Here is a 24,930-nt window from a genome sequence, read left to right on the forward strand (position 1 = left end):
TTAAACAAAGATTTTATTCTGATTTCTTCAGAAGCACCAATGACAGTATAAAAGAGAAAATAATAAAAACATTGAGTGACTACAGCACATTACAAATCAACAATAAATAGAGATATGTTGTAGTACAGATATAACAAACAACACAGGAAAAGTCTTAATGAATTCCGATTGGCCCTAGGAAATAAAACATTGCCCAAAAGCACTGGCACATTGCCTGTCAGTTGAATTGCTGTATAAGAAAACATTTTGTGGCCATTTGTTATTCCCATTTTATTTATCAATATGATAGAAAGTTCAATTTCTGTATCTCTGAATTCTCAGTATGTAAATATTTATTTCAACAATTTGAACCATTTAACATTATTTGGAAAAAATAAAAATCCAAACAATTCTTAGTTAACAGTATCAAAGCATTCAAGGTAGCTGAGAATCCAGGGACTGCACACCTCCCCCCACCACAAAAAAAAAGAATAAAATAAAATAAAAACAAAGTTAAGCAAAGTATAAAGAGAAATATTTTTTAAAGAAAATTCGTGAATTGATTGATTTCTCAAAACCCACACATTGCACTAAGATGTTAAAGAAAAATTGTATTGATAAAAATCAATGATGATAATTTTTCTTAAAAGGATTATTTAACAGATCCCTTTCATGTAGCAGTATCCACTTGAGATTTTTGTTTCTTTTTAACTCGAATCTCTTTAATTGCCCAGCTAGTGAAGAATTCAGAATTAAGTGACAATAAAAAGGGTCAAAGGTATAGGACCCAGGTAAATGAATAATAAAAAGGCCCTATATCAGTTTAAGAGTTGCAGACCTAAGACCACAACTAATTTGAACCCATAATTTTTCTGGAAAAGACGTCTGTGCTTATTAATTTTTCCCTGCAGCTTGAAATTTGATGCTGAACTATCACACATACATCATGTCTCTATTTCTATCTACAGAACTGAATACTAATATGACTGAAAACAAGAATAGAAAAAGAAATAATACACAATTCGTGTAGTAACATTGTATTATGCCTGACTTAGCATTTTCACGCATTTTGTGCTTAAATAGGGAACAACAAATTGATTATTAGGAGAGCATTAGGACTAAAACTTGCAATCAAAAGACAAGTGTAATATTCAAGCTGAAAAAAATTACTGAATGAAAAACAGGTTTAAATGAAGTAAAATGAAATACTGAATACATGTCTAGCCTTGGCACCATGAAACTTGTAAAATATTGAAGTCAAATAGTTGTAACCACAATCAAAGCCTTGGGATTTTATTGTGTAAATATCGGTCAAGAATTTTCTTGGACTGGAGTCATTTTTCATAGAAGTTTTTTCTTTGTGTCAAGGCCAGGCATATCAATTTTGATCCTAGATAATCTCATAAAAATCAGACAGTTGCCCCTTTAGCTTTAAAACTAAAGCTCCACAACATTCATCAATGGAGCATAAACAATTAGCTAACACAAGGGGGAAATTTTTTCTGTTCACATTCAATAATTGGCTTTCACTTATCTGAAGATTCTTGAATACAAAATTTACATCTGGAACTAATATGCAAGTACTGAATTGAATACAATGAAATAAATATAAATGTAGAATATGTATACAATGATTTACCGGGAGAAAACTTTTCCCTTGTGATATGTGGTGAATGACACATGATCAATATGGCTAACAACCAAATGAATGAAATAAATAATCAATAATGAATAATTTACAAATGTCATGAATAAAAGAGAGATCATCATCAATACGTAATAATGTCATACTGTCGATCAAAACATCAACAAGAAGAAAATCATGATTGTGACCTGCAAAACATAAATACTGTCACAGAGGTCAACAGCGTAGCACTCGAACTCGATAGCACTGTAAAGCGCAGCGCTTTAAGGGCCTGGGGATAACACTGCCGTGAAAAAAATTCAAGGGCATGATAAATTTTGATGACATATATGATTTATGTGAAGTAAACTTCAGTAATGAGTTTAATATAAGAATATCTGAATAACTGCCAACTTTCATTTCTTTTTGGTAGTTTTCACTTAATTTACATATAATTCTTAACTCCCTATTACAAAAAAGGGCTAAGCATACCTGGTCAGCTCTCTTACTCCTGAACAATAGGTGTAAATTATCATAATTTCAAAATTTAATTTTATTTTATTTTCATGAGAAATTCCACAGTGACCAATAATAAGGAAAATGAGGACTTTCTAACCCAAAATATTGAGAATTAAGGAGGTAGACCTAGGGTAAGGGACACCACTCTTAAAAATCACTGGCACGTTTGTATTCAGCACTGAACATCAATCTTATGTAAGTGTCCAATTTGGATTCATTTTATTCTGCCTCAAATAAAAGCTTGAGAGGCTTTGCTTATATTGAATATGATACAAACATATCACTGATTTCATGTGGTTATGTCCCTTACCCTAGGTCTACCTCCTTAAAAATCCATTGCAAGATATCTTCATTAACAGCCAGTTTAACCTATATGTAGCTATATGTACAATAATACACTACATACAGAAACTAGTCATTACAAGCGAATCGAGTTTCAAGTAACGTTGCTTATCTTATACATACATGTACATATACTAATATATTGTATACAAGTGTAACTAACTACAAAATATATGCTATAGTATTTCTTCCTGGACATTATGTCACATAAGATGATTCACATTGAAGCTTGAAACTTTTCAATATTTAAGGGGTACAGCTTGAATTATTTCAAGTATTCATGGGGTATAATATTGTAGACCAATCAGACTTACTTGAATGTTTTTAGTTTTTTTGTTGAACAGATTAGGCTTAGTTATGTTATGTACCTCTAATGATAAATAGCACTTTGCTTTTAAATTAAATATTTTTGTAAAAGTTCTCAATAAGGTTCTACTTCTTGCAAAAATTGACCCTGCAGCAATTTTTTTTTCAAACATGAAGTACATATAGCAAGCAAGCATTTCAATAACACAAGCAGCTAGCTACATGTAGCTAATTGGAACTTTAATCAAAAAATGTTCCTGTAACAAATCCTATGTGCAAGTACAATGAATCATGAAAACAAAAGTCAGTGTTTTATAACCAGTACGGGCAACTGAATGGGTTTATAGTACATGTATATATGTTCATCTTTAACTTGACCATGTCAGTTCAAAGAGGCATAATCAAAATTAATTACCTCTCAATTTATCACTTTATCAAATTATGTTTTGGAAAAACAAAATATGCAGACTAAGAAACTATACTGACCAAATATTAATCAGGATTTATATAGAAAATGCTGTTTTTATATAACAAGGAGGTATAAGTTCAGTATTTGTACCAACAACAATCATGATTATTTTTCTCTATATCTTTGCCCAGCTAAAATCTGGTAGATTTTCTCTTTGGTGTACATGTAATTGCTTGATTTTTTTTCTCACTTAGTATTTTCTATTACAAATTAAAAAAAAATCATATTTCAAACTTTTCTTCTAGCAAAAAATACAATTTAACATATCAAATACAAGCATGATCTATTTTAACTATTTTTTTACTTCAAAATATTCTAACTTACAATACAATTAAAATGCAAACAATTTCTAGATCACTATTTTAACAAGAAAATCTGTAATTCTCCAAACAGAATTATTCCATTTTTGTGAAATTAGGAATAAGCAGAGTTAGACAAGCTGGAAATCTATCTCTAGTTAGCTCATCTTTAAAGTCAGGTGAAACCTCAGATAACATTGTTCTATCTCATCATCATACTCTAAAGACATACAATAACAAGTACTGTTTGAAATCAATTGAAGATTGTAAAAAAAAAAATTACATTTTGATATAATTGGGACAAATAATTTCAGAATTACCTTTTTTATAATTACAGTGATATCACAGTGTTAAAGAACGGATCACTAGTTATTCATTAAATATACATGAACAGTATATAAAAATTATGGTAATGGAAAACTTTATAAAGGACTGAACTATTTGTACTCAAAATAGCTTATATCTGCCTTACTTCTGTATGTCTATATTTGTATGCGTTTCATTTACTTTAAATGTTTCTAGTACATCATGTAGTGTAATGTTTTTATGTCGATTTTAAAACCCAATAGAGCTTGTGTTATTTGTTTAAAAAATGTATGGACTTATAAATAAATATCACTTGACTCGAAATTATTGTTATAATGCTGATGTCTGTACCAACGAGAATATGCGACAGTTCCAATAGTGTGTGATGTGCTTCTGCATCCAACATTCTAACAATCTCATGCTAACTGCATTCGTCACTTTTGATAAAAATATTTTAAGCCATTCATGTTATGACAGGAGATTTGTGTATGTTGGATGTCCCTAACCTTTCATCCCTATTAATGAAAATAATCATCTGAAATTCCAACTGACTTTTCATGAGAACAGACAAACAAACACTGACTTGATACCAGACTAAGAACATCAATGACAACATAGAGATAAATTTTGAATTAATTCAGAAATTTGTTGAAAATTGAACAAAAATTCTTATAGACTTATCCTATCACTGATTTTTCTGAAAGATGTGCAATTCTGTGAAATTCAGTAAAAACTTTTTTATAAAAAAAAAATCCTTTTCCCTTTTCTTTGTTTAGTATTACAAATGGGAAACAAACGAGTTGTTGATAACTTGGTATTTAGCTTTTTTAAACTGCATAATTTTGTATTGTAAACTTTGATTTACATGTATTCAATAAAATACAAATGAAGTTTGCTCCCAACTAAAATTTTCAGCTATAAAGCTATGACAGAAAAAAATGAAAGTTTCACAATAATATTACTAGAACTATGTTTTTCAAAAGAAAATTGTCAGATTTTCAATTTCAATATTACTACACCACACTACATAAATTGTGAGGCATATACAACACATCAACAGATATAGTGCATCTACATGTATATAAGCTTGCATAATGTACAGGTTGGCTGTATTTACAGGAAAATGTATAAGTACTACTCCACAATTAAAATCAGGCAGTAAAAATTATAAGTGTGGCACATGCAATATTATCCAGTTAATTACATTATTGAAAGATTTAATGCATACAAGATCAGGTATTAGTGAGGTCAATGTTAGGAATACAATCAAGAAAGTTTTCATAGAAAAAAGACAAATTTTTCACGCAAAATCTTCTCTCCATAAACCATCATAAATTATCACTTGTATGCAAGCATAATTGAAACGAAAAGGTATTACAACACAGGGTAAACTAGAGGATTTCCATCTTGTAAAAAAAATTGATACATACACAGTCCGTCAATTACTGCCTAATTCTTATGTGGAGAAATACATGTACCATAAATTGATTTTTGAAACATTCCTTTACTATATTTCTATGTATCAAAATTTCCAGAAAGCATGTAGCTATATTTTACACAAATGTAAAATTTTACTATAAAAAAATCCATTTGTACATGAAGATTTTGTTCATGTTTTCTATACATTGTGCTTGTTTCTTCAAGTGACAGTATGATTCATATTCCTAAAACAATGATAAATCTATGTTACTGAAACCAGAGGTTTATAAAATCTTTTGAAATTTAGGCACTACTATACATGTAGATGCCCAAAGACATTCACAAGATTCTTAATGAAATTTTTCATTAAAGAAATACCATAAAATTACATGTAAACAAAGAAAAATAAGTTAATGCTACATTTAACCAGAGGAGGATCCAGAAATTATGAAAGGTGTTTCAAGCTATAATTTGCTCAATTTTGCCAAATTATAGAACAAAATAAAAAAAAATATGGTCGAAACCTACTTCCCCCACCCAATGGATCCACCACTGATTAAACCAATGTTTGTACCTGTATGTACCATTCAAGAATTATTGAAAACTGTCTACATACAGACTGATTTAAATCAATCAAGACTGACTAATATTTCAAATAACAGATATTTTAACACTATTAAAAACATCACTGGAAGATACAGCTAATAGAAAAATATTCTTTTTATCCATTACATGTGAAGGTACATGTATGTCACTAAATACAATACACAAGTAAGCATTATACAAATGTAGGAACAGTATTATCAAAAACCATTCTTATAACAATTTGGCACTATAATTTTGAACAACACCTTCAGAACAATATCAAATCTGGCCTGGGTTTCATAAACAAATCTCAAGTTGAGAATTTCCTCAAATCCTTTAGTTTGTCTTCCTCAAATCTTCAATTTCAAGTGATCTGATTGGTCAAAATTTGAGTTGAGATTTGAGAAAAATCTAAAATTATTTTTTTTTATGAAACTGGGCCCTGAACTATAACTTTGAAGTAAAAAGTAATACACAACCATTGTTTCAGGAAGTCATATTTTTGAAGGTCTGATTTCACACAGTAGTGCTTAAGGATTAAAGACTAGACACCAGTGCTGCATACAAGCAGCTTGAGAAATTCTAAGTAAATAGATGTGATTGTATTACATCAGAACTATATGGATACCTCAGGGTCTCTAGAAACATTTTTTTTTTTTTAAATTAAGGACATTAATCTTTTTTTTTTCTCTTTTGTTAACATGAACTTTTTAAACCATTTGACCTAAACCTTTAATTTTACTATAATGACAATTTGAATTGAGCATTACAGACACCATTTTCAAAGAATAAATCAATTAGCTCTTATGTAGACTTTTAGCTAACGCTATACTAATGGTTGACTGATGATTTACCACTTATGTGATCATTGGCATACAGTGTTTTAAAGTTTGAATACCAGTTTTTATCGTGATGGATTGAAATGTACCTAAAAAGCTTTGGTGCTTAAAACAGAGCCCAGTTTCACACATTTCTCAAATTGGGATTCTCCTCAACTAAAGTTTCAACCAATCAGCTTGCTCGAAATATTTAATTCAAGAAAAAAAAATAGAGGATTTGAGGAAACCTTAATCAGAGAATTTTTTTATGAAACAGGGTCAAGAAGCCCTGCCAGTTCAGTTGATTGAAAGTGGTACATGTATCAGTTCAATTCAAATTGACATAACATTTAAATCAAATGTATGGGTTACTATAAAAATTTAACATCCCTACACATACAAAAACTTACTCAGCACTAACAAAAAAAAAAAACATCAATACATCATACTGTAAATTGAGAAATTATTGCAATGTTTGGATTATTTCAAAAAATGCACAAGATTTAAAATCACAGTAATAATACTCACATTATGGAGTTTTAACATTATTTTGTAGGAATCTTTTTCAAAATTGCAAGAACTAATGCACACAACAGTTTCTTAATTTACAGTCCATACATGTAGGAACATAAAATGTTTAAAGTAAGCTTACACCCCTTCTTTTGCTTATTATGAGACTTCTCATTACAAGATCTTATCGCTTGATGCTAAACAAGTTCTAAATAAATAAGAAATAACCAAATTAAAATAAGTCGTTATGGCTTCCAACATAAACATTGCCATCGACTAAACATTGTAGATAATAAATTAACTTTTAAGTACAATGAACGTGTAGCACCAATCCTAACACAGACTTCGTAAAAAATAGGAATCCTTTCTTCAACAGCACAAGTTAGGCCGAAAAAAAGTAATATGTGCCTTTCCTTTTACACCTTTTAAAAATAGAGTAGGTAGGTAGGGGTTTGTTCACATTTAGTCTTGGGGAAAAACATACCAACTTCCTTAACAGTGCTGATTTGAAAAATGACTACAAAAATTTAGTACACTATTTTTAGCTGAAAAATAGGGTGAGCAGGATAACAGGAAACACACATTTTTTTTTAATTTGGCCTTAGGGTGATGAAAGGATCATTATTTGGCATGGACAGAGCTGTCATTAAATTTTGAATACCAGTATTCTTTATAAAATATACATATATATATATATATATATATATATATATATATACACAGTGGACATTCATTTTTCAATTTTTAATTAACTTCAATAACATATGACATTTCGTTAAATAAGTTTTGACAGTAGTCTGATAAAATTGAAAAAGAGATTTTTCCAGAGAGATGTGCCTTAAAAGAAAAACAATTAAATTCTGGTCAAAATCTAATGGAATCTTTTTTTACTATAAATGAAACAATTTAAAACACAGGATTTTTTTTACAGCTTCAGTGATCAAATATTTGAAAATGATCCATCCCTTAAGTAGCACTTTTATGACGATAAAATTATAGCTTCTAAAGTTCCTCTTCCTTATATGATCAAATTATGTGAAAATGCAAGAATGAATTCTGATCATACAACAAATTCACAACAGCATCAAATGAAAAAAAAAAAAAAAAAAAAAAAAAAAAGAAAAAACCAAATGAGAAATCTCACTCAAACTGCTGACACAGCATTGTTGCTCAGAAAATTTTCAATTTGTCTGACGGTTTTGCTGTCTAGGACACACAGATCAAAATCAAAAGTTGTCTCCCCTATATTGTACAATCCTGTTTCCTGTATAGTTAACACCACTTGCTCTAACACCATTGCATCCTGTATTCTTTCCAATTTTGCATGTAATTCAAGAAGGGAAGCTAGATCTTCTCCATTTGGAGCTTTTCCCAGATCTTCCATGGAATCCTCATACAAGAATTCTGCATCCTCCTCCTTTGGCATCGATTCAGATTTAGGCACTATTCTGTCCTCTTGCAAATTTGCTTTCAGATCTGAATTTGTTTCTTTCAAAATATTGCCTATTTTTGAAATTTTCTCTTCAGTTTCCTTTTTCACATTTTCCTTTTTTATTTCAGGCTCTGCTCCATTTTTAATCTTGACAGGAGAATCAAATTTACGTGGTGGAGCTGCTTCAAACCCTTCCTTCTTTTCGCTAGATTGTTTAGGAGCTTTCACTTTTGCATCATTTTCTTTATTTCGATTTTCTTTACTTGAAGTTTTACCCTCTTGAAGAATCTTAGAAATTTGCTTCACTCTGGCTTCTTTGGCAGCTCTTTCTTTCTCCTTTTCCTTTGCAATATTTTCCAACGACTTATTAAACTCATCCATATGCTTATCAACAGGCATGACAGTCCTTTCTTTGTTTTTACTGCTCTTTTCTTTGGATGATGAACTTGTGACCTTTCTTTCCTGGTCTTTTTCAGTAGTTTTCATGTCTTTAGACATAGACTTCCCATCTTTGGGGGAATCATGTTTGGTTTTGTCTTTACTAGCATGCTTCTTTTCCTTAGAATGTTCATGCTTTTTTCTTTCCTTTTCTTTGTTTTCCTTCTTTATCTTTACTTTGTCTTTTTCTTTCTCAAAATCCTTTAAGTCAAACTTACTCTTTTCCTTAATTTTTTCTGAGTCTTTACTTTCACTTTTAACTTTTTCCTTTTCAATATCTCTACTTTCAGTTTTATTTTTTGAATCTTTACTGACATTCTCCAATTTTGCTTTATGCTCTCTCTCTTTGTTATCATTTTTATTTTTATGTTCCTTCTCCTTCTCTTTCCCCTCCCTTTTCAAATCTTTTTCTTTCGTTTCTGATTTCAGCTTGCTATTTTCTTTTTCTCTACTTTCAATTTTGCTTTTAGAGTCTCTTTCTTTGGTTTCATTCTTAGTATCCTTGAACAAATCAGCCTTTGAAGATTTTTCACTGTTTTTATCTTTGTGCTTACTACTAGATTTAGAAGAAACTTTACTTTCCTTTAAATTGTCTGATTGGCTTTTTTCAATTTTGTCGTGATCAATTTTCATTTTCTTTGATGCTTTTTCGTCAGGAGTCTTTTCACTTTTCTTAAACTCATGATCACTAGATCTTTTGGACAAAGTTGACTTGGATGAAGAGTGGTGACTAGATTTTCCCGAACTCTTGTGAGGTATGGAGGGTGAGGGTGCGGTTGATTTGTGAGATGGTGGTGGAGACTTTGAACTCTTCACAGAAGATGGAGTAGAAGGTTTAGAACTCTTCTCTGAAGGAGTAGCAGGCTTGTCTGAAGATTTCAATGACTTGTGATGCTTCTCTGAATGCACATGTTTGGACTTAGAAGAATCAGAACTATGATGCTTAGAACTTTTATGGGAGGAGGAGGGCATGGGGGAAGATTTAGAGTTCATTAGAGACGGAGATTCTACTCTTCTCGATATAGAGGCAGAACTTCTAACTGACGAGGAACTTTTCACAGATGATGGAGACGATTTGGCGAAGGGGCGGGACTGTGACATAATGTCAGAAGATGCAAATGCATCATAATCACTATCATCGTCATCATCATTATCACCTAACTGTTTTAAAATGTCATTTAAAGCTTCAGCCTTTGGTCGACTCATCACTTCATTTGAAACAGCGGACATGAACTCTGCAACAGGAGTATGCCTTTCTGCACTACTTGCAGTGTCCTCCTCAAAAATGTCAGTATCATTACCACTATCATGACCCATTTCAATGTTTTTCTTCTTAATATTTCTTAATTCTTCTTCATTATCAGAATGATCAGATTCAGAGCCTGATGAGGAAGAGGAAGATCCACTACTTGAATTACTGTCACTATCACTGCCATCGCTACCACTACCACTACTACTGCTACTGCTAACGGAGACTCTTGGCCTCTTTTTATTTGGGGCTTCAAACGACCCCTTTCTTACTTTAAATAAGTCTTTTTTAGAAGAAGCACTATTGTTGGTATCATGTTTAGGATCACTTTTTCTTGAATCTTCCAAACGTGATATACTATCATCTCTTTTAAAAGTAATGTCTTTAATCTTTTTGAAAGCAGAATCCACCTTGGATTTATGGTCCTTTCGGTCACCATGGTGGGACTTGAGATCTGATGACGAGCTGACTTTCTTTTCATGAGAACCTTGTGATGAAGGCGGAGAAGTTCTCTTCTCCCTATGTTTTGAATGCTTAACATATTCCGAGCTTGGAACGCTTTGCTTTGGTTTATCATCTGAATGAGAGGATGAGACAGAAGAACTCCTCTTTGCCTTTTTTGAAGGATTGCTTTCACCAGCATCTGATGGCCGTTTCATAGATTTAGATGACACATGTTTATCTTTGGAAAAAGAACTTTTATGCTTCGTTGAATCACCAGATTTTGATGCAGATCCTGCTGCTGATTTCTGTGAACTTTCAGACACAACACTCCCATGACTGCTGCTGTGTTTTGATTTCTTTTCTTCATCCTGTGAAAAAATGAAATCTTACACTATATAATAAACAAGTAAAAAATAAAACAACAAAATATTTCATAATTTTAATAGTTAGTGTGTCTACGGTTACAATGTATTTTCATTTTCTGTACACATGAAGAGACTTAGACCTTAAGAGTTCAATGACTAAATACTGATTAAAGTACTTAAGTAAGGTAAACAAATTTACACGTAGCAAGAAATGTCAATTTCAATGCTTTATGCAATGACATGAGTATTTCAAGTACTGTTGTTTCTCTCTTCTTATATTTGATAATGCATTTTCTCAATATATATGCTTATCAACACAGATCACCAACAAATGGAAAATTAAAACAATATTGAAACTAAGATAGAATTCTACAATGTGTAAAAAATAATCAAGGATTTAAAAAAAAAGGTTACAAAATGTCAATTAAAATTTAGCCAGTATGACCAGAAGAGGGCCATGATAAATTAATTACCAATTTAGTTGGAATGATTCATTTAAACAAAAAAAAAAGAATATTTTCAAAGCATGTCAAAGACTAGCCAAATGAAATTTTGAACTAGATAGTCATAACATGAGCAATTATTTCAGTCTATATTACTGTATAATCTGTGTTGAATTTCTAGAGAGTAATTACATGTATACACAAACAGATTCTCCTTCAGTAATGAGCAGATTAAATTATTTCTCCACTCAAGATGGTAAAATCAAAATTTTCAACCTGTGAGCTCTAGCTAGCATGATAAAATCTTAATATTACCATAGAGAGTGGAGAAATAGTTTAAATCAGGCATAGGCTGTAGGAGAATTGGGTTCTCCAATGAAATCTGTAGAAAACTAGTTTAAATCATGTCTCAACTCAAGATGGTATTTACAATGGAGAAATAATTTAAACTACGAATAGGCCGCAGGAAAATCGCTTTCTCCCATGGAATCTGTAGAAAACATGGAAAAATGGCGGCAAGAAATTAATAACTACCCAATGATTAAAATGGTACGTGCATTTTTAATCACGTGCTTAGAATGGAAGAAATGTACATATGAGTTTCAGTACATCTTTTTAAGATGATCAATGTTTTAAAGGTTTTGTGTACATGTAATTTTTTAAAAGTGTTTTCCTTATTTTAATAAGAAAGAAATGAAAAGTCCAGTTCAGTAATGATGAGAAATGAGTGTATAATCAGTGATTCCAACATATTAGTTACAATGTATGTTTCATGAACCTGTCCATCAAAAATACAAAGGACTTTGAAATCTTTCCTAATCTTCATATTTTTTTTTGGGAATTGCACATTATTGTGTTGTTTACATTGTGAATGTAGATGAATCTGTTTCCTGGTTTTTTTTTGTGTTTATGGCATGTATTTAGGCAAAAAAAACTTCCTGCTACCCTACCTATCCTAAACATTTTATGGCCATTTTCGCTTAAGCACTGTTAAAGTCTACTACATTGTTTCCCAATTAACTCAATATAACATTTTTTTGAAGAATAAAATAATTTCCCAAAGTACCTTTCTTTTTTTTTCTCGCTGGTAGCAGGAACAAGACTACTATTTTGTTAAGCCTTAGATTTTGAAATCTCTGAATTGCCCTTCTATTTTGATGATTCAAATATTGTTTTTGCCAATATATTAAAACACGTTTAAACCAAACCCCTTTAGGAATTGTAAAATTTGTTTGGTTTAGCTAGGTGTTTGCTCTACCAAGATTAAAAATTCAAATAAACTGACCTAATGGGACTTCAAAAAGTGTCTGGTTAAGACAGTTTTACAAGTTTTTCATAGTTTAGTTTAGACAGGTTTACAAGTTTATCAGGGTATGGTTTATACAGGTTTACAAGTTTGTCATGGTTTGGTTTAGACAGGTTTACAAGTTTATCAGGGTATGGCTTATACAGGTTTACAAGTTTTTCATGGTTTAGTTTAGACAGGTTTACAAGTTTAACAGGGTCTGGTTTAGACAGGTTTACAAGTTTTTCAGGGTTTGGTTTAGGCAGATTTCATTATATTTACAAACCTTAGAGTGTGCCTTTTTCTCTGGTTTCTTAGACAACTCAGTTGTAATGGGTGTACCAAATAGCTCTGTGAACTGTTTACCATTGCCACTGTTCTCCAAGCTGGCTCCACCAACTAGAGTCTAGATATAAAACACTATACATTAGAATAATTGTACAGTTAAATGTGCTACCATTGTGTACATGTACATGTTTGACCTTGTTTATCAACCTTCTAAATTATTTATATTTTTCGTAAATCCACATGTTACATGTCAATCCCTGAAGTTCAATTATCTCCCAAAGTAGTCCACTGTCAGTGGGGGATTGTGGTGGAGATATCAATTTAGTGACCATTGCTGAAAGATGTTCCTGTTTTTTTTTTTCAGATATCAACTTTGAATTTGAGAACCCTACATTACCTCTGAAGAGATTTACTATAAAGGTCAATCAAAAAATAAGTCTTTCCATTGAGATACTACATGTAACTTAACCTGAATATAGAAGTACATGTACAAGACTGCATATAAAAAAAAACAATTTACATTTCCTGGTTTTTAGTTGTTTTTTTTTCATTATTGACCAACCAATTAGGCTTTAAAAAAGTTACTTGTCATGCAGGGCTCCCCTTTAGCTGCAGGCCAAAAGCCCAGGGCTAGTAAAATGATGTGTACTTTTCTGTTTCTGGCTTGTTGAATCCTATACATTTCACTATTATTCGGGATAGTCATTGAGAATTTTGAAGAACAGACCCAAATTTTTTTGTGCTTACACTTAAGTTTTTTTGCCAAGCACTATTAAAGTCTAAATGTGTCTCCAAAATGAACCAGTTAAAAACTTTTGAAAAAATGAAAAGTTTTCCTTAACAACCCACCCTATTTTTAAGGGCTTATTAGCAGAAACAAAGGTGACTTTTTCTTTACTTTACATGTATGTTAGTGCACTTGGAAATACTGAGGATTCACAGTATGGACATGTAATTGTGCCAAGTTTATAACATATTATAATCTGAAACATTTCACCTCATTTTCATTTTCACAGCTTTATTATCACATTAAATGTAACATACACACAGTTAGTCTAGTAGGGGACATCAACAAATAAAAAAGGGGGTGTCTTTGTCATAGGTACCGATTACTTTCAACGTAATTGATTAAATTACAATTACTTTGTCAAATGTATGATTAAATTAAATTAATTATTACAGCATTTCTGAAAGTAATAGATTAAATTAATGATTACATTGGCAAGTAATCATGATTACATCTGATTACAATGAATTTGCAAATAACTATGAATTAAGTGAAAGGTTTGGGACATTTTGTTTATGTTATTTGTATTCTTCACAAGACTTTAAATTCTTTGAATTAATAACAGGTAATTTTATTTTTTAAAGTACAGTAGAACATCAACCTGTACCAATTTATCAAACCACATAGATTCCCTTTCCACAATAACATTAAACATTCACTGTACACAAACATACATGTAGCTTAAAATCATGAAATGAACTCACTTTCCATTTTGGCAGTCGATCAGTTTTAGCCCAGGGCATTTGCATTGAGAGGATAAAATTTAATGTACCTTTGGGTTTTACTTTTGTATTTCTTATCAAATTCATTAAAATAATTGTACAGGATCTTGCATTAGAATAATTATATTTTTTATACTTGTTGGCATTGAATAAACATTTTGTAATATCTTCACCAAAAAAAAGAAGAAAAAAAACAAATTTAAAATTTACACCAAGAAGCATTGAAGAATTAACAATCATTTTACTCTTTTTTGTTGTTGACATATTACATTATCCATAGATACAATCTGAGGCTTTAATATTTCCATCACAACCATAATGTAATCATACAGTAATCAGAATTACAGGGTATTTTGAGAAGTAATTTATTAAATTAAATTACATGTAATCAGAGTTTTGGCTGTATAATGATCATAATGATTACTTGAAGAAATGTAATTGATTACAACTGATTAACGGTTACAATTACAATTACCCAATCTCTGCAAGTTACATGTTTTGTTAGGGAACTTACATGTAAAGTAAACCTGTCTAAACCAAACCCTTTTTGACTGTTGAATTTGTTCAGTTACAACAGGTGTTAGGTTTCCAGAGGTTGAAAATACATTTTTAAAATTGATAAAAAATGTTCACACTGTACATGAATAAGGTATTAAATCAAGAAAGTGAGCTTTCATTTTCATGCTTATGACATAGCAAATAATGCAAAAATTAAAACCATGTAAATGTTCCCTGTTGATTACATTGTACATGTACTTTGAAAATATAAACATGCAAAGGCTTGCATTCTTCTATTATAGTACACTACTACACCTAGAACCAGCATTTTAGAGTAATTTTAAGGAAAAAACATGATAAATGCAAAAATGTCTTGCTAGTAATATCCCTACTCGCACACTGAATCATTCCATTGGGAGCTGTTACATGTACAATTGAGACGAAATTCAAAAGGAAGGATGAACAGTTGAGGAAGTTCTATAATACTATCCTATCATTGAATGGGGCACTGATTGGGATTAAAATTTTGAGAATGGGCCATTTTTAATAATCTTCAGAATTTCAATGGGTCATTCTTTAACATTCACCTTTAGTTTATTTTTTTATGTTACACGAGTATATAGGGACAACTCTTTTGCTGTACCTGTGTATAATGATGTTTTGGGACCAGTTGCAGCCTGCTTTGTCGAATGAGGATTTTCTTGTCAATCATTGAAAAACAATGGGAGGCCTTGGGCTGACATTTTCATTCTCTTAGGGTTGTTGTCTCTTTGACATATACACCATACATGTACCTATTCTCGTTATAAGTAAAGCTTTCTGTTAATGGCACATAAAAAGACATTTAAGCAAGGTGATAAATGGTCTGTGGCCTCCTCGAATCCCAATCACTGATGTGGGTATAAAAATGCTGATAGGAAAAGGTAAAACAAAATTGGGATCGGGCAATTTTTTTTTCTTCTTGATAGGAACATGTAGGAAAAGAAGAAATTAGTAGTTATTTACTTACATCTTGTGCCCTATACCTATAGATGGCCACGAACATACATTGTATATTTCTAGCTTAATCATTTACTAAAATACCTACTCCACCAGCTTTAAGAAGTTTCTTTTTAAATTCTTCAGTTGGGTTCTGGAATGTTAATTTCTCACATCTTATATGATTGACAGGAGTATCATCCAATTTAAGGAACAAATCATACATAAACGTAATCTTCTTGGGCTCCTCTTTGTTCTTAAAATAGATGTCGATTGGAAGCAAGAATCCTGCATAGCCACTCTCAGAAACTTGATATGGAGGGCTGGGTACCTCTGTAAAGGTAATCAAAGATAAGTAGTGTAAATATTCATGTTTCTGTAACTATAGTATACAGTACACCCAGAGATTATAGATTCTCAAACTCATATTTTGGAGTCACTTTCCTTGCGACTCCAGGAAATTCCCAAAAATGCCATAAAAATCATGGAGTGATGTTGGCGTACTTCCTCCAAAAGGCACTGAAATACTCCCAGCTGGGACTTTCTTATTACCCTGATTACCCTGAGTACCACCTACATTCTCTCTTACCTGTCAGGTGAACATGATTACAATACACAGATCTGATAATACATATGCATTATGTATGATCAAAGTAACAATATAAAAATATACATGTAGTTACAATACAAAACCAATTTGAACACATTTATTTAAGAACACAACATAAAATATCAAACTATGACTAAAGGACTTTGTTGGTTAAGACAATGTAGTTTACACAGGTTTAACTTATAAAGAGGCATAAGTATATCAATATGGCTTATTTCTTAAGGTATCATTCAGTGGTTTCATTAGTTTTTTTCAATTCGATACCCTTACTTTGTAGAAGGTACTTTTCACCATTTTTTTAAATAAAACTATTTGGAATTATAAAATTCTGCAGGTAGCTTTCAGTAGCTTAGAAGGGTAAAATTACTAGGTACTGCCTCTTATTTAAAGGCCTAACCACTATGCATGTACATGTACATGTATGTATAAGCATCATCAAACACATTGTGCTACAAAATGAGTCTAGTAGAAAAGACTCAGGGAAATGTTTGAAAAATGTCAATCTTTATTTTTATAGCTATTATTTAATAGTTAAAGCAAAATTAAGATTTGTCTTTTAGTATAAAAAATACTTTCAACTTTTTGCTCATCTAAGCAAATGAAATTCAAGGAAAACTTTATCAGTTTGAAAGATACCTGCTGTTGTTGAAAAGTGAACTTTTAATGCCTTATAACAACTTTCATGTACTTTTAATGCCTACTGGTCTTGCAGACAGAAAGACTTATCTAGAACAGACTTGTTCAGCATCTTCTTTAGTACATGTGTGTATGTAAAGGTACAATTACATGAACATGTAAATTGTACAAAAATAATTTCTTGTCCTTTTACTACACAAACATCTACATGTGTACATTGTATTTCGTATCAGACTTACATCTGTATAACAACCTTCATGTACATTGTACTTTAATCCAAGATGTGTATGCATACATGTACATGTACAGTGTATATTGCAGACTAATTGTACAGTAAATATTTTACCTCTCTTTGGCTTATGAAAACTCTGGTGAAGTTTGAATACAACTTTTTCAACAAAGTGTGAGATGTTCGAGTTATCAGGTCCCCTGACGTAAACAGTCCAGTTATGTGTATAGCCCTCTGGTGATGGGTTGTCCCTCTTTGAGGCAAGATGTCCCAGTTCTATTTTCACTTGCACAGACTGAAAATATATCATTCATACATTCAATGTCATATTTTAATTAATATAGCATTATATCAGATTTGTTCCAATAAAAATCCTGGAATATACATTAAGTAATCATCTGTTATTTTATATAACAAAACTACAATCAGACAAGTCATCCGACAGTTGTCTATCCATCAACAATAAGTCAATCACTTGTCATTGAATGACCCATCAAATAGTTGCGTGAACAGTTTCAGGGACTGTACATAAGGCCAATAGACAGGACTCTTTTTAAATATCTTGTAACATGTATATCAGTGCGGAGTTAAATAAGTGGGTAATTTAGCCAAGGGTACGTGTAATCTAATTGCATTTTGACAAAAAATATTTTTAACTATTATTTACATGCAGGCTTGAAAATAGTAAGTCATTAGAGTGTACTGAAATCACATTTTCAAGAGACCTTCTGTAAATTGAAATAGTCTTAAAATTGAGAATAAGAAATGTTTTGTGTTTAACACAAAGTACAGTACATGTATTAGTTAACCTCTTGTACGTGTTGTAATGGGAAAACCACGCAAGTAGAAGAACAAATAGAAAAACAAGTCAGATTAACATTTTTGTGCAAAATTAATAGGAAAGAAGAAATTCCAAAAAACAAATTGACAAAATCTGACAGGTGCACTAGGTGCATTAATAAAATAAGGCAGTTCTCCTCAAATAAAGATATTTATACATTTTCCTTTTCCCCTTATACCTTCTTTGACAGAGACAACTGCTGCATTCTCAAGCCTTGAATCCTTCTGAAGTGGTATCTTTACACTTACATTAGAAGGAATCACATTTAAACTTTAAACTGATGCAACCACTGTACATTTGTAAATACATGTATTGTAAATAATATTGGTTTTAAATTTAATTTTAAGTCCATGTACATAGCACACAAGTTTCGAGAGGTTTCACACTCTTAACCTTAGAATCTACTCCTGTATTCAAAAGAAGAAGTTTATTAACACCTACATTTGTACATGTACATGTATATGGAAGATGATGAGTTGATCCTGTAGTTTCAAATATTTTAATGTCAACACATAGAAACTGTTGTAAATTATTAAGAGAAACTTAAATGTGTATTACAAATACTTTGTAGTCAGACCCTATTTTTTTTTAGATTCTGTACAGATGTACATATATATCTTGGATATACACGTACACATATATGTTCAGTACAAAAGTCCAATTTTAGTTAAAGGTCTATATTAGTCATTGTTAGTACAAGTACATGATTTGCTTAGTAGATAAATGTACATATAACAATCACTACTGTCAGTATGACATCAACATCTAAACATTAAACCTATAATGTAATATATAAATTCAAGTAATGTCGAATATTAGGTTTTTACCATAATCCTTGGCCTTGAACCTTCTTCTGGAAATACAGTAATGTTCTAGGAAATCAGACGCGTACGCTCATGCATGCCAACAATATTTACGTAGTAATCTTTATGTCTGTTTCAGTTGTATAGTCTTAACGACATAAAATAGAGTTTAGAAATTTAAGATATAAATATTATTTCGAAATAGTATACTTGAAAACCACAAATAAACTTGACAAACAATAACATTACATTGGAAACCAACAATATTTTTTTAAAAATTATCAGAAAAGGTGAAAAATGTGTTGAGTTTAATTACCTGGCTTGACATTTTACATATATCCTTTAAAAAAGTTTGTTCATCTTTTCAGTAAAGTTGAAATGTACTTAAATATAACAAAGAACATCTTTCATTCATAGAAAATTCATTATGCGAAAAATCAACAGCATGTATGAACCGGATATTGTTGCTGCGCATGAGCTAATGTGGGAGGCACTATTTTCTATCTGCCCCATGGGAAACCACCTACATGTGTGTAGTCCCGGATATATTATAGTGGAATAAGTTTTCTGCCTATTGTTTTCTAACAATTCAAAATTAATTGAATTTTTAACTTTTAAATTAATTCGTGCCCTTCTCCAGTGGCTCAGGCGAGAATGCCAGGGAGGTCAGTGCATGGTGTCATAGACCTGTAATCAATTAATTGGTGGTGTACATGCTAATTGTGCACGTCCGAGAGGAGGTACTCTCTAATAGGGGTATACACACAAGTGGAGATACATGTGCATTTTTATGGGTCCTTTTAAAAATTGTTTGAATGTATTCAAACAAGCAAGGATTTTTATAGTCTGCTATTACTATATAAATTTTAGACATACTGTAGTTCGAATGTTATTTTCATAGACCCAGTATATTCAATATATTCAACATATTACAGGTTATCTTATAGAGAGATGGTATTCCCCTCCAAATGAATTCATGTCCAAGTCTAACCTCACAGATTTAGTCATGGATTTGATTCACTCATAGATCGAAGATTTGGCTTTATATGTAGATTTGATACAGATTACACAATCCGTGTTTATTTATCATAAATAATGGAGTACCCACTTCGGGGACTATATATTAGCAAGGAATTAAATACATTTAACTCCTTGATATTAAATATATAGATTTAGAAAAAAAAATGACCGAATGCTGCAGATTTCTGACTTACCTGGAAGCCAAAATTCAGTTAATTTAGTATCATATCTTTCAATATGAATGTAGAAGTGAATGAATAATCAGTAAAGAAAATGACTGAGGGATTTTCCCCGGATGTCCGAGACCCGTAGTCTTAAACAATTCACAGAATTTGGGAGAGATAAACTTGCATTTGATAAAATTCAAAATAAGTTTAGGAAATTTTATGAGTTCTAACAGCTCTGTGTTTTGAAAAGGCACACAATACACACATTGCTAAACCATATTTGCTGTATGCAGCCATGTACTTTTACACATATATGTAAAGTTTCCATTCATCGACGAACATTGGGTATATTAAACACGACGAAAAAAGTCGCCAGTCAAAGTTCTTCACTTTGCCACGTACAGTGCAACCCCGAAATCATCGTCCCATTGACAATGTAACCGTTACACAACTGTTTAACACAAAAAACGCGGCGTCCGACTGAATTTCTGTCAACTTTTTTATCGATCTTGCTATTACAATGAATTCAAGCTAAATTCGGGGAAAAATATTTCTTAACATGCAATGATTTTCACTCCACCTCAAAAAATTGTTTTGGCATCGCCGAGTTATCTTCGTCTTTCACTCTATTCACGACATAAAAATAATTCTGGATCTACCTTCGTTGAAGAGCGAATAAGCGGATCACTTAGAACACAAGGACAGTCCAACCATGAAATTCAGGGACACAGACTTACTAGTATATTGAGTATGTCGTTATTTTACTCCTACAACGTAAGAGGTTGGAATTCCGTTCCTTCATACCCAACATCAAGTTAGAAAATAGCTTGCCAGACAACCTCTAGCACTGCTGGAGTAGTCGTTATTTGTGAACTATGTTGGGTGTATTTTGTGATTCGATATACCTGCAAAGGCCCTGTGATTAGGCAATAAAAGCATTTGTATTAGTTTAATATAGTATCTACTTATTCATTGATATCGTCTTGTGAGTTCTAAAAGTTACCGAAGATACTCCTGTCCTTGGAGCACATGTGGATATGTAGTCCAAATTTCCTCTGCGACCCTACAACCCTGCTCTTTTAAAGTTATTTTGATATTGAAATGTCGGATCGGGACCAACGCGACAAATCGACAAGACAAGTCCAATCAAAAAGTGGGAGATTGCAGGGTTAGCAGAAATTTGAACTAATAATCATGCGGATCTCTTCATTTGTGAAATACCCGACGGCATGGGTTTCGGAGGCTACGACTATACCTTACCCCTTTCAGATGCAAGAACGCATTTAAAGACATGTTATAATGAGCTTAAAATTGATTAAGCATATATAAAAGTCGGAAAACTTCGTCAAATTTACCCCCGACCCCTATAAAACTTTATACCTACGAGCCTGGGAAGATAACTAAATATGACCAGGAACAAATTCTTCAATTTCAAGAAATAGAGCGTCCCTAGCATTCCTTGTACTCGAGAATATCGGATAACCAATTGATCGTATCAGCTGCTTTCGTCATATGCTTCCGTCATTAATAGGCCTAGTAATATTTCATTAGGCATGTCCCATAATTACACTTAAAAATCAATACTATATAGCATACGATTTAAACATAGTAAATAATATTTGACGCAAGTTGATTGTTTTACGTGACTGATTTTTTTATATAGGAGGACTATTGAATAAACTATTCATGAGGTATTGCGCAATTGGCGGGTAATAACTAAAATATTTATGCCAGTTGAAGACTGAATGCTATTGATTATAATTCAACGATACCTTATAACTTTTAAAAGATTGACAGAGGCTGTATTATGAATTTGAATTAAGTGCTTATTTTTAAAAAGTCAAACAAGCTGAAAAGAAGCGCAAGAGGATATATCCGATTAATTAGGAGGAAGGAATAACGATTTTAGCTTTTTGAAAGTTACCCTTTTAGCAGAACTTTGATCATATTGTAAATGATTGTAAATTATAAAGGAACGAAAATTTACTGAGACCACTTATCTTAATTATTAAACTTTTCATTTAAAAAATACGTTGCGTATATGATATATAATTTTCAATAAAGAGCAAGGGAGGAAATTCAAAATCGACAAAGAACAAAAAAAAAATGCCTCTGTTTAGAAAATATATGTTTCTATATTCACGTAACTTTTGGGGTCACGTTGAATGAACCATGTTTCACCACGTTTTAGAGACATTTATGTCTTGAGATTGTAAACATTAGATAAACGATGTCCATCCTTATACAAGACTTATCAGCAGTATATATGGTTGGAACATTTTCCATTTTGATTAAAATACTCACTGACTTCTTATAAACGTAAGTAGATTAATGTGTTCATGCGACTCCATAGAACAAAATATGTTTTAATTAGACTCCACATTGATCTGTTCAAACAGTTTGTATGACTGTTCTGAATCTGGTGTAACAAATAAATCATGGTACAGTTTGATTTTTAGTAACGGATGTAGGGGGTCAGCAGACCCCCTTATGTTGGAAAATTTTGTAAATTTCGTGCAAAATTCGGGCACAAAATGAGCAAATAATAGCAAATAACGACCCTTCTTTCTGGATCCCCTCTGGAAAATTTTCAAAATTGTTTGAGCCGCTCCTGATTTTTTTATACAACCTTTTATATATTACATCAATAATTGAGACAGTATTTTAAGATTGTAGAAAATATAAATCTCAGTAGTATTAAAATTTCGGTTAAGTATAAAACTATTATATCTTATTTCATATTATATCTTTATTTATTCTTTGTTTAAGCGACAAATTAAGTAGTAGTCTTTGTAAGAATCGTGCAAAATCTGAAAAATGTGATACATCCAAAAAAAGGCTGCACTTTTTTTTTTTTTTTTTTTTTTTTTTTTGTAATTAAGTTGTTTTATTGGTCAATATTAGGAAATGTGTAATTATTCATTCCACTCTGTCTGCTCTAAGATGATAATCAACATTTAAAATCCAACAGTCTATTGTATATGAGTATCATTTACAGAGTTATCTCCCTTAATTTTGAACTCTACAGTGCATTCTATATGATTTTTATCTTCTAAGAACACGAGTTATATAAAAAACCGAACGTTCATTTCTGTTTACTATTGCAATACAAACATAGTATTAAAAATAAAAATATGTAGGCTTTTCACACATGAATCACATTTTGCACGATTCTTAGCTGGAGTGCTACTTAAACGGTGTTATGTAAAAAAAAGAGTGATAAACACATGACTGCGCCTATTAAAAAATATGAAGAACCTAATCCTATCAGATTAGAATCACAATAAATCACGGAAACTCCACTTTATCATCGTTTTACCACGGGCTGGTCATTTTATTTCTTAATTAAATGACTACTGAAAGTAATAAAGAGACTTGGAAAGTGAAGGAAATATTAAATGGTTTCATAGTGATCAATACAGTGAAAAAATATGGTGGGAACTGCACAGGTTTTAAATACTTTAAAATTACTTTCCAAACCTTTAGATGAAATGGTAGATCTTATCGATATGTTTATCAAAAATTTAACTTTCTGAAAAGTGCATTAGGTTATAAAAGAAGTTACTTTTTTCACCTGCATGGTTCTTACGGGAACCTGTACTTTAATACTTGTACGCCATAATCATTGTTTATTGTTTGTGACGTCAAATGACCAATATTTTCTTCATAAACGTCATGGACTGACCTTCGGCTAAAAAAAAAAAAAAAAAAAAAAAAAAAAAAAAAAAAAAAAAACCGTTGAGAAACACTAAGTATAGAACTCAAGGTCGAAAACTAGTTAATACGCAAACAAATAAAAATAGTCACTAAATTGTACCAAACAAATGAATTCACATGAATTTTCTTCTTGTAATTAAGCAAATTTTCTTTCTTTTTTTTCAGATGTTCAAATACTTGTTATCAATTGCCACTTTAACTATTGCCCAGACAGCCGATACGAACTACGTAAAACCTTGGTTTTGTCATAGTTTGGATTGCCCAAAATTTACAATTCTACGAAATACATCAGTAAGTAAAAAATAGTAACGACAGAATGAAAAAAGGGTTTTGAGGGGGTAATTTTTTTTTAAGAATTAACTATATTCTGAGCACGGAATAGTAGTAGTTTTTATCAGTTCTGAATACATACCTAAGTAAAGACTACAGACGTTATTATAAAACTGACCATGATAATTTCCAGTCTTTTCACAGCTTTTGATTTTGTTTGTTTGTTTGTTTGTTGGGGTTTAACGTCCGAGTAGCAATATTTCAGCTATATTCAGACGGTGAACTTGAAATTGATGATAAAATGAACATGAAATGATGATGAAACTAAAAAGGGATGGGACACAAATTTTAATTGCCACTGGAAGTAGGGAGAGGTGGGTAAGGGTCCGGCAATTTAGCCTCCTGTGGCGGAGCCTTATGGTTCCTACTCCGGGAGAATACCACAGTAGGGTTCTTTAATGTGCAAGGAACGTGGCATCTTTCCCAACATGGTGCACCACTACGGTTTGCGGTCAGGTTTTCCGTATTATAG

At 31.6% G+C, this 24,930-nt stretch overlaps 2 protein-coding genes across 6 annotated transcripts in view; one reads left to right on the plus strand and one right to left on the minus strand.

The window, feature by feature from the left end:
* Positions 1-24,930, minus strand: part of LOC148621260 (uncharacterized) — a 25,632-nt gene continuing 702 nt past the window's right edge. The window contains exons 1-6 of one of the 5 annotated variants that reach the window (XM_088575417.1): positions 19,541-19,699; positions 19,249-19,372; positions 17,698-17,875; positions 16,215-16,438; positions 13,119-13,238; positions 1-11,107 (exon numbers count right to left, since the gene is read on the minus strand). In XM_088575417.1, the coding sequence (XP_088431543.1) occupies positions 8,321-11,107; positions 13,119-13,238; positions 16,215-16,438; positions 17,698-17,875; positions 19,249-19,251 (3,312 nt within the window). In that variant the 5' untranslated portion in view covers positions 19,252-19,372; positions 19,541-19,699 and the 3' untranslated portion in view covers positions 1-8,320. Of the gene's footprint in view, positions 11,108-13,118; positions 13,239-16,214; positions 16,439-17,697; positions 17,891-19,248; positions 19,373-19,540; positions 19,700-23,985; positions 24,103-24,930 lie in introns of those variants that run through there. The other 4 variants (XM_088575416.1, XM_088575414.1, XM_088575415.1 and 1 more) reach the window with 4 other exon arrangements.
* LOC148621261 (heme-binding protein 2-like) overlaps positions 22,222-24,930 on the plus strand; it is a 9,967-nt gene continuing 7,258 nt past the window's right edge. Inside the window, exons 1-2 of the mRNA XM_088575418.1 lie at positions 22,222-22,730; positions 24,294-24,419. Coding sequence (XP_088431544.1) covers positions 24,294-24,419 — 126 coding nt within the window. The 5' untranslated portion in view covers positions 22,222-22,730. The remainder of the gene's footprint in view (positions 22,731-24,293; positions 24,420-24,930) is intronic.

Source organism: Perna viridis, chromosome 3, assembly GCF_037379345.1.
Source record: "Perna viridis isolate PV_CMFRI_1.1 ecotype Kerala chromosome 3, ASM3737934v1, whole genome shotgun sequence".
In the NCBI taxonomy this organism is placed as follows: domain Eukaryota; kingdom Metazoa; phylum Mollusca; class Bivalvia; order Mytilida; family Mytilidae; genus Perna; species Perna viridis.